The following is a 14406-nucleotide window of genomic DNA, read 5'->3' as shown; positions in this document are numbered from 1 at the left end:
ATCTTCATCCAAGTCACATCTTCTAAACATGGATGACCCACAAAACTCTGTCCTAGGACCTCTTCTTCCTCTATACTATTTTATTTGGTGATCTTATCATCTACTTATGGTGTTAGATGACTATTCATCCAGTCCTAACCTCTCTACTGACTTCCAGAATATCACAACTCCAAATGACTATTAGATAACTTGAATTAGATGGCCAATGAACACTTTAAACTCATTATGTCCAAAATTTAACTCATTATTTTTCCTCCAAACCCCTACACATATTTCTAATACTTCACCATTATATTTGAGAACACCATCATCCTCTCAGGCACTCATATACAAAATAAAGCCAACCAAAATCTTCAATTCTTCACATCCCCTTCTTTGCTCTGATACTTCTACCATCCTGATGCAAAGTTTCATCACTTCAAGCCTGAACTAGTACAAACCTGCTAGTGGGCCCCTACTGCCTCAAATTACTCCTCACCTCTGGTCATCCTCCATTCAGTTGTCAAATTGATCTTTCTAAAGTTCCTATCTGATCATGTCAACATGCCAAATTAAACAGAAAATCATTTCTGACTTTAAAATTTCTTAACTCAGTCTTCCACCTTTTCAGTCTTCTTCAATCTTAACTTCCACCCCCCATGTATTCTGCAATCTAGTGATACTGGCCAACCTGGTGTTCCTTACCCAAGGCTCTCTGTCTCCTAACACCAAGGTTTTTCTCTAGCTATTTCCGCTGTCTGGAACTTTCTCCCTCTTCACTGCTATCTCCTAGCTTCCTGAGATTACTTCACATCTCATTTCTCGTCTTCCCTTCTGTAATAAGCCTCTCAGTCCTTCCTTAACCTCAGTGCCTTCCTTCTAAGCTTATCCTCATCCTGCCTTGCATATAGTTGTTTGCACCTTATTTCCATCATTATACTGTGAGTTCCTTTGACTTTTTTGCATCTCCTATGACACAGGAGGAACTTAATAAATACTAGCTGACTGATTGAAAGTACAGATGAAAACACATACAAGATAAGTACAAGAGAATATGTGGAAGGAGGAACCATTACAATTTGGAGGGATGAGGGATCAGGAAAGGTTCACATTGAAGGCAGTACTTGAGTTATTTCAAAAAAAATGAAGAATTTGCAAAGATAGAGTTCGGGAAAGGAGTACATTCCAAGCATGAGGGAAAGCCTGTGCAAACGTGAGGGAGATAGAGTGTTTTGTGTGAGGAACAGCAAGGTCAGCTGGCTGGAACAGAGAATGAAAAGAGGAATAAACTAATTATTAAGCAACTGGGAATTCTGATATTTATTAAGGATAATCTAAAATAAATTGAAATAAATTTATTAAATAAATACCGTAGTAATAGTGCTCTTGGCTAAGATTTTCAAAGTTGGGACCTTGGCTTTTTGGATTTATTTGTTTATTTTAAAAGGTTTTCCATTTGCTTTTCCCAACTATTCCACCTGAGGAATTATAAGTGATTACTTATCTTCACTACAAAATACTTCATTATTTTGTTATTTACTACCTAGTTTCTTTCCTGATAATTTCAACCAACATTTTTAATACATGTGCAAATCAATCACAAAAACGTAAAACTGCTGTAGACTAAATTATAAAATTTTGTTAAAATAAAGGGTTTTTTTCCTTTTATTTTGAGTATGTAAATTATTAGTAACTCTGATTTCTTTCAAATTTACCTAAAGTAGTCCAAGTATTTAAGGACATGGTTGATATTACCATAATTTTGGACTCTCAATGCACTGATTTAGTTCTCATATTCAGTTAATTAGTTACATACCTCAGTGTAGATTTTACAAAATTCTTTATGTTATCTATTAAGTTGTATATTTTTAAATTTCTTTTAAAAAATATTTAAAATGTTTATTTTTAACATTTTAAAATCAAGAGGCAGAATGGCATAGTGAACAGAAGTCAACTTCAAAGGCAAGAAGACCTGAATTCCAGTCCTGCCTCTGACACACACTAACCATGTATTGATGCAGAAAAGGAGATAATTCTTCACCTGGAAACCTCCTGTACTAATGAAATAAAGTCTCTAACCCTTCTATTTTAAGATTATCCCAAACAAAATCCACTTACAGTCAAATTCCCCCATTTTGCATTTTAAATGCAAATTTAAATTGCATTTTAAAATAAATAATTGTCCACATCACTGCTGAAAAACAGTGGAACAGACAATTATCAGTTAACTATTTAGAGGGTGAATTAAAAAAGGAATATGTAGAATACTTAGAACTTCATGAATTTATCCTCTCATTTTATCACAATCTAACACATTTCTTGAAAGTTAATTAATTCTTATTCTTCAAATGTTTACCTCTTTGTAATGACTTTTCCACATGAGTTTTTGTAGTTTGTACTGCTTGATGTTTGTCAAATGTTATTGCAACTGCTGTGACTGTGACCTGTAGTGGGAGCAATATCAATGTCAGTATTAATTCATTAAACATTAACACTTATTAAGTGAAAAATAGTGCTAATACAGGAGCAAAGAAAATAAAAAATAGATCTTGACTTTAGAGTTCACAAAATCAAAGATGAGTATACAAATAGTTACCATACAAAACAGAATGCAATAGGAGAAAAAATGAGATGTAAGTGAGCCTGGCTTAAGTCTTAAGGGGGTTTTTAGAGGCAAGATTACTCTCTGTAAGGTAAATGATGAAATGTTTCCTGCAGAAAGTTGTATTCTAATTGTACCTTGAAGGAAGAATTTCCACAAACTGGAATGAGTAATATTCAGATAGGACATGTGGGTAGGACAGTGAATAGAATACTGGCTTAGAATCAATCAGGAAGACTCTTCTTCATGAGCTCAAACCTGGCCTTAAACACTTATTACTACTTGACTCTGGGCAAGTAACTAATGGTTCTTGAAGTTCCTCACCTATAAAATGAACTGAAGAAAGAAATGGCAAACCACTCCTGAGGTCACAAAGAGTCAGACATAACTTAACAATCACAAAAAATATTCCAGATATAATGGATAGTCTATGTGAATGTAGGAAAGAGACACTCAGAACAAAAACAAGTACACTTCTTTGCCTAGAATACAGAATGAATAAAAAAAAAAGTAGTGAAAAATAATGCTGAATAATTGCCTGGAGGCAATCTATGGAAGTATCTGTATTTTATCCCATAGATAAGGAGTCATTTAAAATTTTTGAGTTAAAAACTTTGCAATATCTATAAAACTCACCTAGAAAGAGCTATTGTGGGGGCAGCTAAATGGCACAGGGGATAGAACACCTGTCCTGGAGGCAGGAAGACCTGGGTTCAAATACAACCTCAGACACTTAATACTTAGTTTTGTGACTTTGGGCAAGTCACTTAACTCCACTGCCTTGCAAACAATAAACAAACAAAAAAGAGTTATTGTGAAAGCCAAAATGACCCCCTTGATAAAAGTTGAACTTGAATATCTCTGGTGAGGAAAAACGATAAAACTATGTCCTAAGACAGGAAAAAAAATCCATGATTGTTCTGTGTTGGAAATTTATGAAAGCTCATGGAAAATAAAGGATTTCTCAAAATCATGGAAAAGCAGTTCCAATTTTTCAATAAAAAAATGGAAGAGATGTTCTGGAAGGTATGCCACTATAGAACTGTCTTGTTAGATTGCTTGGAACTGAGACTACAAGAATTGAAAGGGGAATCTGGTCTATCCCAAGACTATCCCTTGGGGGCACAATTTCTATTCACTTTTGCAAACTGGATCACTTTGAATTTGAATTCAACACTGTATGAAAATCTTTTCTGAGACCTTTCTGAGCAGAAGGTAGCAAAACTTAACCTAATATACCAGCAATAAATGCAAAACAATGAGCACAAAGACAAGCATGAAAAAGTGGGAAATGCTAGTAAAAAAATCAATAATGAACACAAAAACAAGTAAAAAAAGGTGGAAAATGCAAGTAAAAATACCTATAACCATTGAATAAGATGCTTCCAATTTTTAGACCCCAAAGTTTTCAAAAAAGAGTACATCTTATACATGGAAAAATACAATACATGGAAAAACGCACAGTGACATGCTTCTCAAGTTTGCAGAAAACATTAAGATAGCTAACATTGGATTAAAGAGTGAGAATATAAAAATATTTTAATAGGATAGAAAATTGGGTCAAAACTATTAAGGTAAAATTCAATGACAATAAAAATCCAAGTCTCAACCTGGATTTCAAAAAATCAACTTCAAAAGTACAAGATGGGGGAGCTGTGACTAGTCAGCAGCTTCTCTGAAAAACTTTGAAAGTTTTAGGAGACAGTAAGCTTAATAAATGTACTATGATAGAAAAGATCAAAAAAGCTAATGTACTCTTTGATTGCATTATTTTTCTGATGGGACTAATGATACTTCACTAATAGAGGGAATTCCCAGAAAGGAAACTATTATCTTTTGTTTTCCAAATACATATTATGAAAGTTTTTCAACTTTCATCCACATATGCATATGCATATTTTAAGTTATGTAATTTCCTTCCACCCTCCCTTCCCACCCCCTGCCCTCATTGGTGAAAAGTCAGATGAATGTTGTACATACACATTTGTATTTAACATGGAGATTAGTCATTTTCAATATCAGGAATCAGGATTAAGGGAAAAGAAAGAAAATCAAGGGATAGGAAAGAAAATACATAAGAGAAATTTTTAAAAAGCAAATGTACAGTTCATCAGATTCTGAATGCTTTTTTAATTTGTTTTGTTTTGTTTTAGAAAACTCTAATAATGTAGATGGCTACCTCTGCAACTTTCTTACGGCTGAATTTAGAGACAAATATTATCTAGAACTTGGTCTAGATCAGAGCATATCTAGAGTACTGTGTTAAGTTCTAGGTAGGGCAGCTAAGTGGCACAGAGCACTGGTCTTGGTTTCAAGAGTTCGAATCTGATCTCAGATTCAGGAGGACAGGAGCTTGAATCTGGTCTTAGACACTTGCCACTTGTGATCTTGGGAAAGTCACTTAACTTTGAATGCCTCACATCCAGGGCCACCTCCAGTCATCCTGAATCATCTCTAGCCACTGGACTCAGATGGTTCTGGAGGAGAAAGTGAGGCTGGTAACTTAGTACAGCACCCCCTCACTCAAATCCAATTCATGTGCTTGTCATGGCATTGCCTTCCTGATGTCATGGTCTTCTTCAAAAATGAAGGACAAATATTATTAAGTTTTAGGTGCCACATTTTATAAAGCACATTATTAAGTTGGATAGTATCTACTAGTGGACAAGGAAGTTGATGAAAGGTTTCAATGGTAGCATAATTTGAGAATTTGTTGAAAGAACTAGAGATGTTTAGACTAGAAAAGAAAAGACTTAGGGGACACATGATAGTCATTTTCAAACATATGAAAGACTATTACATAGTAAGTAAAAGATTAGAAGATTAGACTTGTTCTTGGCCCTGGAGATATCTAAAAGTGGAATAGTCTAAGTTCTCCTATAATAAAGGTCTAGAAAAAGAAGACTGGATGGCTACTTGATGGATATATTGTAAAAGATTCTTAAATATTTAAGATTTAAAGAGATTCTACAATTCTGGAGATGACCCTCAGTGGGTTATTAAAAGCTAGACTAGGAAAATACAAGTTTTGGTGGGTTATATATCAAGTGAGAAAGACTACAAGTTGCAGCAGAATTGACATTTTTATTATTGTTGAGCCATGTCATGTCCAACTCTTCATGACCCCATTTAATATTTACTTGGCAGAGATAATGAAGTACTTTGCCATTTACTTTTCCAGTTCATTTTACAGGTGAGAAATTGAGGCAAACAGGATTAAGGCATTTGCCCAAGGTCATATAGCTATTAAGTATCTGAGGCTAGATTTTAATCAAAAAGGAGAGTCTTACTGATCCAGGTCTGGCACTCTCACCACTATGCCACCCAGTACCCCACAAAATTGACATACTGAATCTGTTGCTAAAAAACTTTTATTTGCTTAAAGCAAATAGGTATACTGGGGGACAGCTAGGTGGCACAGTGGATAGAGCACCAGCCTGGAGTCAGGAGGACCTGAGTTCAAATCTGCCCTCAAGACACTTAATAATTACCTAGCTGTGTGACCTTGGGCAAGTCACTTAACCCCACTACCTTGCCAAAAAAAAAGGTATACTAGTTATTCAGGGACATATTATTTGGCCAAGGCAATTCATGAACAACAACAAAATACAGGAAGCAAAGAATTCTGGTGTCAAAGTTAATTATACACATATGTCTAATATATTATACCATAAGATAAAAGATCATATATAGTTATATATTTGGAAGAGAAAATGGCAAACCACTCCAGTATCTTTGTCAAAAAAATCTCATATACAATCACAGAGAGTTGCACATAACTGAACAACTAAACAACAATATCCATTTACCACACAGATAAAATGGCCCAAATGGAATTCCTGAGGTCCCTGAATTTGTTTTTAAAAAATATTTTTAAAATTGATTCACTTGATTCACTTGTACTACTTTGTATTTTATTTTAATAAATAAATTTAATTTAAATAAATTTGCTGAACATTAATTACCTGAATTAATTCATCTTCAGGAAGAGATACCGTAAAATTGACATGGCAAAGGCAGCAGGGTATCATAGAACGAAGTTTAAAATACAGGCTCTATCAAATAAAAAAAAAAAATCAATCACTTTTTATTTTATCAAGTCTGTAAAAGGTGTTTCTTTATCTTATATTTTATTCTGGAAAGTGGAAAAATTAAAAGACTAGGCCCTAGCTATTTCAGTTTTACTATATCACTTTTTAAAATAATAATTTTAGCCTAAGATAAAATTAAAAGCACACTATATTTATAAATTTGCCAATAAGTCTACTAAAAATGTGAAAACTGAAGAAATTCATACATCTATTATGAGTTTAAAAGTTTAAATTTTTAATTATTCTATTTCTACATTATATTATGAAGTATAGTATTTTGATTTTATCATCAGAATTATTTAAGTTAAATGTAAAAATTGAAAACCAAATAATACTTTAATCGATTTTTTTGAGTCATAAAGAAGATTTAAGATCACCTAGTATATACACTAATTTTACAGATGGAAAAACTAAGACAAAAAAAAGACAATACAAAAACCCAATCTAAGTAAGTTAAGAATCTACTCCTATAAGTATCCATTATAACTATGACTATTTGCTTGTGACTTTTGAGTATTCCTGTCATCCACTCACTTCCTAACTCTTGACTATCTCTCATCTTATCTTCCTTACTCCATAACACTCATACCTTTTTGGTCCCAAACCTTCCTACATACTAACAGGGAAGTATTCTAGCATTATTCCTTCTTTTTCACAAGCTTTTAATTTCTACCCTCTATTGGTTCCTTTCTATCTACCTATAAATAGGATGGAGTCTACCATCTCCAAAAATAAATTATTCCCTTGATACTTCTATTCCATTCACCTGCTTTTCTCTTTACTAACAAGCTTTAAAAAAAAAACTAACATCTATATTTGTTGCTTAGACATACATACATACTCACTTCCCAAGATCACCTAATCACAGACTCTAAGACCTCTCCTTGTTTGTGGCATGTACCTATTTGATAATCATATCTCATACCTTTTTCAGAATCAAGAAATTAAATGCTTAAAATAAAATACAAAATATTACAAGTGAAACCAGTTTTTAAAAATATTTTTTAAAGACAAATTCAAGGACCCCAAACAACTTCTAATTACTCCTCTGAGGTCAAAGAGAATAAATTTAATCCTCCTTTTCACATAAAAGCTCTTCAGGATAGCTATCATTTTCCCCATTTTCTTCTCCCCATCTAATCATTTTTAATTCTTTCACATTAGTCTTGAGTCTTCTCACTGTCTTAGTTGTCCCCCATCAACATGGCTTCTAATTTATCAAAGTCTTTCTTAAAATATGATACCCAGAAATGAACACAATAATCCAGACATGGTAGTCTGACCAGAGCAGAGGATATGTTCTGCAAGTTATGCTTCTCCATGAAGTGTAAATAATAATATAGTTGTTGGTTTCCAATTTGTCCTGGGGATTCATTAACAGTCACCTGGATTATGAAAACAGTTTAAACAGACTTCTTTCTTTTTTCATACAGTTATAAGTTACGTTTTCTCATTCCTTGATATGATTGTATCATTTCTCTGTTGGAAACAAAGTTCAAACTCTTTGGATCTTAATTACAATCTCAGCAATCTGGCTCCATTCTACCTTTCTGTTCTTATTTCAAAGTACCCCCTTTCCATTCTCAGTCTCAATCAAATAAGACTGATGGCTATCTCTTATATAAATATGCCTTGGTTTTTCTCCACCTCCACGTCACACTATTCCCCATACCAGTAATACATTCTTCAAGATTTTTCACTCCAAATGTTTAGCTCTTTTTATCTTCTAAAGTCCAACTCAAAAGTCACTTTTCTCATGAAGTCTTCCCTAATGCCCCATAGCTCTTTTTATCTTTTAAAGTCCAACTCAAAAGTCACTTCTCTCATGAAGTTTTCCCTAATGCCCCAAGCAAATAAAGATCTTTCTTATCCTTAAACCTCACAAAGCTATTTTTTGGTACCTTCTTCATGTACTTGTATAATTTTTACTCAGTTACTATTGTATGCATCATATGCCCCCCAACAAAATCAAAAGCTCTATGACAACAAGGATCTAATCTTATTTACATTTAAGCTTGGTAAGTCACCCAGAATTGCAGAGAGAACTTGCTTAATATTTTTTTCCACTTATCAACATTATATAAGACAAACTGTGAAGTAGTAGAAAAACTAAACAACTTGGGTGTCAGGAAAGCCCTGGCTTCAAAAATCCTACCTCTTCAAATATCTACTAGTTATATGACCATGGACAAGTCATTTATTTTCACAGTATCTCAGTTTCCTATAAAGAAGGGATAATGGTATCTATGCAACCCAGCTTACTAGGTTGGGGAGAGGATTATAAAGAGAAAATAAAATACTTTGGAAATGTTTAATTTGAACATTCCTTCCATCAAGGCAGCTCATAATCAACCCAAGCTTGCTCATTCTATGTGATCACCTATATATCCTCTACAAAACTAAAAGTCAAAATTTTGGAAGTCTTTCATTTGTAGTATTACATTTCACAGTGCAGTTTAGAGACTGTCCATCATAAATATTTCAGCTCCTTTTCTGATCATGCACATATGTCTCTCCATTGCTTTTCTACACAAACTCAGAATGAAAATATCTGTTCTTATTAATGGCTAAATATGCTGAATTGACTTCTATGCAACTCATCTTTCTCAGACTATTTCATATTATTATATCAAACAATTCAGAGAAACTTTAACATTTGTTTTTCCAGTTCCATACCATTTAATAGTTTTTACATATCTAGAACAGGATGTGGAGTGAGAGGACTTGGGTTCAAATCTCTTAATTATAACCTGTCTGATATTTAGAAAGTCACTGAGCCTTTGAACCTCAGCTGAAACTCTCTTAAAACCTCTGAGCCTGGGATATAATCAGTAAAAAAAATTTCCTACCTTGAGCAAGTTTTCACAGAGATCATTAAAATTCTTATTGAGTGTCTGATTTGTCAAATTAATATTGCTTAATCTGGATACTCTTACTGAAGTGAACATCTAAATAGAAAAATTAAGAGTTTGTTTAAATTTAAATATTAGGACAACCTGTAAAAAAATAAAATGGCAACAACTGATGGCATGCTACACAGAAGAAAATTTTAAAATGATACTCATGTTATTCATATTTAATGCATAAAGACAGTGTACTGACATCATTCAAGTGGCCTATATTCAAGAATAAGAAAGTGAAAGTTTTACCTGTATTTCAGATGTCCAATTATTGATGCCTGGCATAATTTCTGTATTGCAGCTATAAAAGCCTGAACCCCGCCCCCCAAAAAGAAACAGAATAAGAAATGAAATATACTGCACTTACATTCATGTAGTACATTTTGAAAATATAGAATGGGAATTTAAAATAATTACTTTTATTCTCTGATTCAAATACTAGGTCAGATAGGAGTAAACTGGTCTTTACTCAATCTTCCTGAAAACTTCCTTTTTTTCTGTTGAGGGAGACCAATCAGTCTTACAGTCACTAGGTTCACCAGCTCAGAAGCATCTGTAACTTTTCATTTTCCCTTCCCCTCCCATATTCAACAAGGTAGATTCTACCTCCACAATATATTTTAACTAAATCCTTTTCTCTTCAATCATAAAACAACCATGCCTAGTTATGGCCCTCACTATCTCTTATCTAGACTATTTCTTCCTTTTCTAATTCATTCTCCACACAGCTGCCAAACTGACATTCCTAAAAAGCACAGGTCTGATTATATCACTCTCTTGCTCAATTGTCCTCAGTGGCTGCTTCTCCTTGCTAGGACAAAATACGTAGCTCTCTATTTGACATAGAAAACTTATCATCATCTAGGTCCAGTCAGTGGTTCCAGGTTTATTACTCATTCCACCAACTGGCCTATTTCCCATTTCCATTTCTTTGCACAGGCTGTGCCCTACAGGACTACTCTTCCTCCTGACCTCCATCTCCTGGGATCTTTAATTCTTTTCAAAGCTCAGCTGAAGGGGGGGGGCAGCTAAGTGGCACAGTGGATAAGCACCGACCCTGGAGTCAGGAGGACCTGAATTCAAATCCGACCTCAGACACTAAATAATTACCTAGCTGTGTGGCCTTGGACAAGTCACTTAACCCCATTGCCTTGCAAAAAAAAACTTAAAAAAAACTCAGGGGTGGGCATGTGGAGAGGATGTTGAAAGCTCCTTGAGGTGACCCTTCAGCTCTTAACATTAAGCATTTCCTCACCTCCACCTACTGAGCTATTTTCCCCAATGGAATAATATAAGCTCCTTGAAGAGCTTTCAACATCCTCTCCACATGCCCACCCCTAGCACAGTGACTGGCACTTAAATCATGCCTAGCTGAATTGAAAACTGCAACTTTCACTCATCATTCCCCTCTGGAGCCAAGAAGAACAAGGGTACTGCCTCTTCCATATGACAACCCTACAAATACTTGAAAACAGCACTTAAGGCCCCTATTCCTCAAATTTTCCTTGTAAAACTCCTTAAGTTTTATAAAACCGGACCATACATTCCTTTTCTGTTTCTTCCCCAAAGCTTAGCAAAAGGCTTGGCAATAACTTTGTTCAGCACATACTTGTTGTAGATTCTTTACAAAGAACAGATTCTAAATATTTTACTTGAAAGACTGGTAAAAAAAAAAAATAAACTAAGCAATATGACCAAACTTTCAACTCAAAGGGCTAAAGAACACACAAAAAAACCTTCCTTAATGTACTCTTTCAGAGATGGAAAATAAATATTTACATTAGCCCAACTGCCTAAGACTGAGCTGACTCAGCATTCCATTTCATAATCTTATGTCATTCTGATGAAGTAGATAGGTCCTGAGAGGTCATCTAATCTATTCAAATCAATTTATCAATAAAAGTACTATGAAATGAAGCATAAAAAACTAGGAAATAGTTTAAAATTCAAAAATAAGTTTTTATACTATACCCGAAGGTGGAGGAACATCTGTAAGTAAAGAATGTACATCTTCCATGGCATCTGTGTCATCAATCTTAAAATAATTTATAAAATCAGGTTAAAATAACTAATAATATATAATAAGTATAAAATAAAAACTTAAAATTTATCTTAAATGTTGAAGAAATAGAGAATTTCCTCATGAAATGGTCATTGTTTTTCTTCCAGAGCTAAGACCTCTGCTTAGAAACAGGAGGGGAACTGTATGTGGCTGGAAAGAGATGCAACTAGATTATGAAAGAATCCTATTGGAAATGGGGTGACAATTACAGAGGAGAGCATTAAGGGCAGACCTGTGATTTAGCAAATGAATGGAGGATGAGTTAGAGAATAGAAAAAAAGACAAAAGAGTACACAAAATGAGAAAGTCTAAAGGAGTTCTAAGAGAATAAGTAGTCATAGCCACAACACCATAGAAAAATCAGTTTCTAGACTCCTAGCTCAACTCATCCTTTAAAAAATCCAGTCAACAACATACTGAGAAGTGGTCAGTCAGCCTCTAATGGCCAAGCAACAGCATCTGAGAAAGCTAATATCATATCACAGTAAAAGTACTAAGCATAGACCATGAATAAATTTAACCTCACTTAGAAGCCTGACCCCACCGAATGTAAAACACAAGACACACCGACCTATCTGCCAGACCTATTTACTGTGAGTGTTATCTATAACAGCTACAAATAAGAATGGCAGAAGCTAGAGAATGTTGGTACAAGTATGAAGGGCAAAGGAAAGTTTTCAGTTACCTCCAAAGAATTCATTACCATGGTGTTTACAAAGCAAAAGTTGGTCACAGTCCCAGAGAAACAGATATACCAGTGTAATGGAATACTGTGTGGTAAGAAATGATGACCATGAAGAAGAAAAAACATGGAAAGACGTATGAACTGATGAACAAAAAAATTTATCCAAAAGAAATGAGCATATATACCTCCTTGCCTCCTTTGTAGAAGTGGAGGATTGTGGTCTCAGAACAGTGTGTGTGTGTGTGTGTGTGTGTGTGTGTGTGTGTGTGTGTGTGTGTGTGTGTGTGTGTCCAGACTCATTTGATGCATTGGTCAGTTTTGCTGAATTGATTTTTCCTCTTTTTTTTATTCTTGCCTTACAAGAGATGGCTCTCTAAGCAGGGATGAAGGGAAGAATAAATTTAAAAATGAAAATGTAAAAACTAAAGATAGCCACAAAAATAAGAGAGAAAAGTATCAAATACTACAGGAAAAAGTGCCAAAGTCTAATGAAGTGCAACATCCCAGTATAAAAAGAGAAAAACGTCGTCTACAATCTATAGGCCTGTAAAGCTTGACTTCAATCCCTGGCAAAATTCTAGAATATATTATTCAATACTGACTCATGAATACAGAAAAGGAAATAGTGATGAAAAAGAAATGTTGAGGGTACAGTGTCAGAAATGATTTCTGGACTATTTGGCTCTGTTCAAATATTTTACTTTGTATTAAGGATGGGGGTGTGGGTTGAACAAGATTAACAGGAAATGACCTAAATGGTTTAACTACATAAGATAACAAATTTATTCTTTTTTAAAATGTTTTTACTTAATAGCATTCCAGATTAACTTTAAGGTTACTAGCCTTCTGTGATAAAGAGGGTTTTTAATTCTAACAGATCTGGAGAAGGCTACTGATTATAATGTCCTCAGAATCCAACAAAGCATTTACACTGCCGTACCTTTACTCTGGCCCAAAGCAACATGGGTGAGTGAAATAAGCAGAGCAAGGTCAAATGGCTTCAGAACTACTTGAATGACCCAAAACTAACGAATCCGTGCCAACCTGGAAGATCTTTTAAGTGCTTCAGGGGGTTTGACCTTGGTGCTGTGCTGATTAATGTTTTCATCAAAGACTTAAATATAGACAAAGGACATGTTTTTCAAATGAGCAAATGAGTCAGCTAGGATAAAATATTAACAAAGATGACAGATTCAGGATCTAACTTTTGAACAGTCGGGTCTTTCTTTGATAGACTAGGAAATGGATCAACGCTAATAAATAAATTTAAACAGTAAATTCAAGGTCTTACATTTAAGCTTAAAAAAAACCCCCACAACTTCACAAGTATAAGATGGGGATGTCATTGTACAGCAATTTATCTTGAAGTTCCAAACACTGGGATGGACTACAGGATGAATGTGACATGCCAGTCAAAATACAGAAGGAAGGAAGGAGGAGAATGAGGAAAGGAAAGGAAAGTATTTAATAGGTACACCCGGCAGTGGACTAAGAGCTTTAATATCTCCTTTGATCCTCACAACAATTCTGAAACATCAGCTACATCTTTTAAAAGGAGCATAGTGTACAGAACAAGAGAGGTGATGCTCTAATTTGACCAATCTTTATCTGGTATCACATATTAGGAAAGATACGGATTAAATAGAAAGTATTCAGAACAGAGGCTAGGATCATAAAAGTCATCAAGATCATACTATGTTTGAATGACTGAAGGAATTAAGAATGTTCAGCTTCTGGAGGACCTTGACTGGAGAAGATCCTTTTTGGGGATGGGAGGGATACAGAGGAGGGGGGGCAGTCTTCAAATATTTGAAGAATTACTGTGGAACTGGGATCAAATCTTCTCTGTCTCAGAAGAGGAAACTATGAAGGCTAAAGGAAGGGAGATTTCAACATAATGTAAGGAAAAATTTCTTTAAAATTAGATGTATCCGAAAGCTGCCTCAAGAGGTTTTGATTCTTTCTTAATAGAGGACTTCAACAAAGGTTGGATGATTTGTTGCAGAGATAATTTTTAATGCAAAAAAATAGTGGCCTAAGGCAGACTCTGTGGTCTCTTCTAATGTTGAAATTGTGTGACTCTAAGA

At 34.5% G+C, this 14406-nt stretch overlaps 1 protein-coding gene across 16 annotated transcripts in view; it reads right to left on the bottom strand.

Moving 5' to 3' along the window:
- The window catches only part of C2CD5 (C2 calcium dependent domain containing 5), a 131290-nt gene that overhangs the window by 39233 nt on the left and 77651 nt on the right, over positions 1–14406 (bottom strand). For all 16 annotated transcript variants that reach the window (XM_074194270.1, XM_074194276.1, XM_074194277.1 and 13 more), the window contains 5 exons: positions 11544–11607; positions 9822–9883; positions 9522–9620; positions 6547–6636; positions 2336–2423 (listed from right to left, as the gene is read on the bottom strand). In XM_074194270.1, coding sequence (XP_074050371.1) covers positions 2336–2423; positions 6547–6636; positions 9522–9620; positions 9822–9883; positions 11544–11607 — 403 coding nt within the window. The remainder of the gene's footprint in view (positions 1–2335; positions 2424–6546; positions 6637–9521; positions 9621–9821; positions 9884–11543; positions 11608–14406) is intronic.

This window comes from Macrotis lagotis, chromosome 7, assembly GCF_037893015.1.
Source record: "Macrotis lagotis isolate mMagLag1 chromosome 7, bilby.v1.9.chrom.fasta, whole genome shotgun sequence".
Lineage (NCBI taxonomy): Eukaryota > Metazoa > Chordata > Mammalia > Peramelemorphia > Peramelidae > Macrotis > Macrotis lagotis.
Note: the sequence above shows the minus strand (reverse complement) of the source record. Positions and strands in the feature narration are given on the sequence as shown.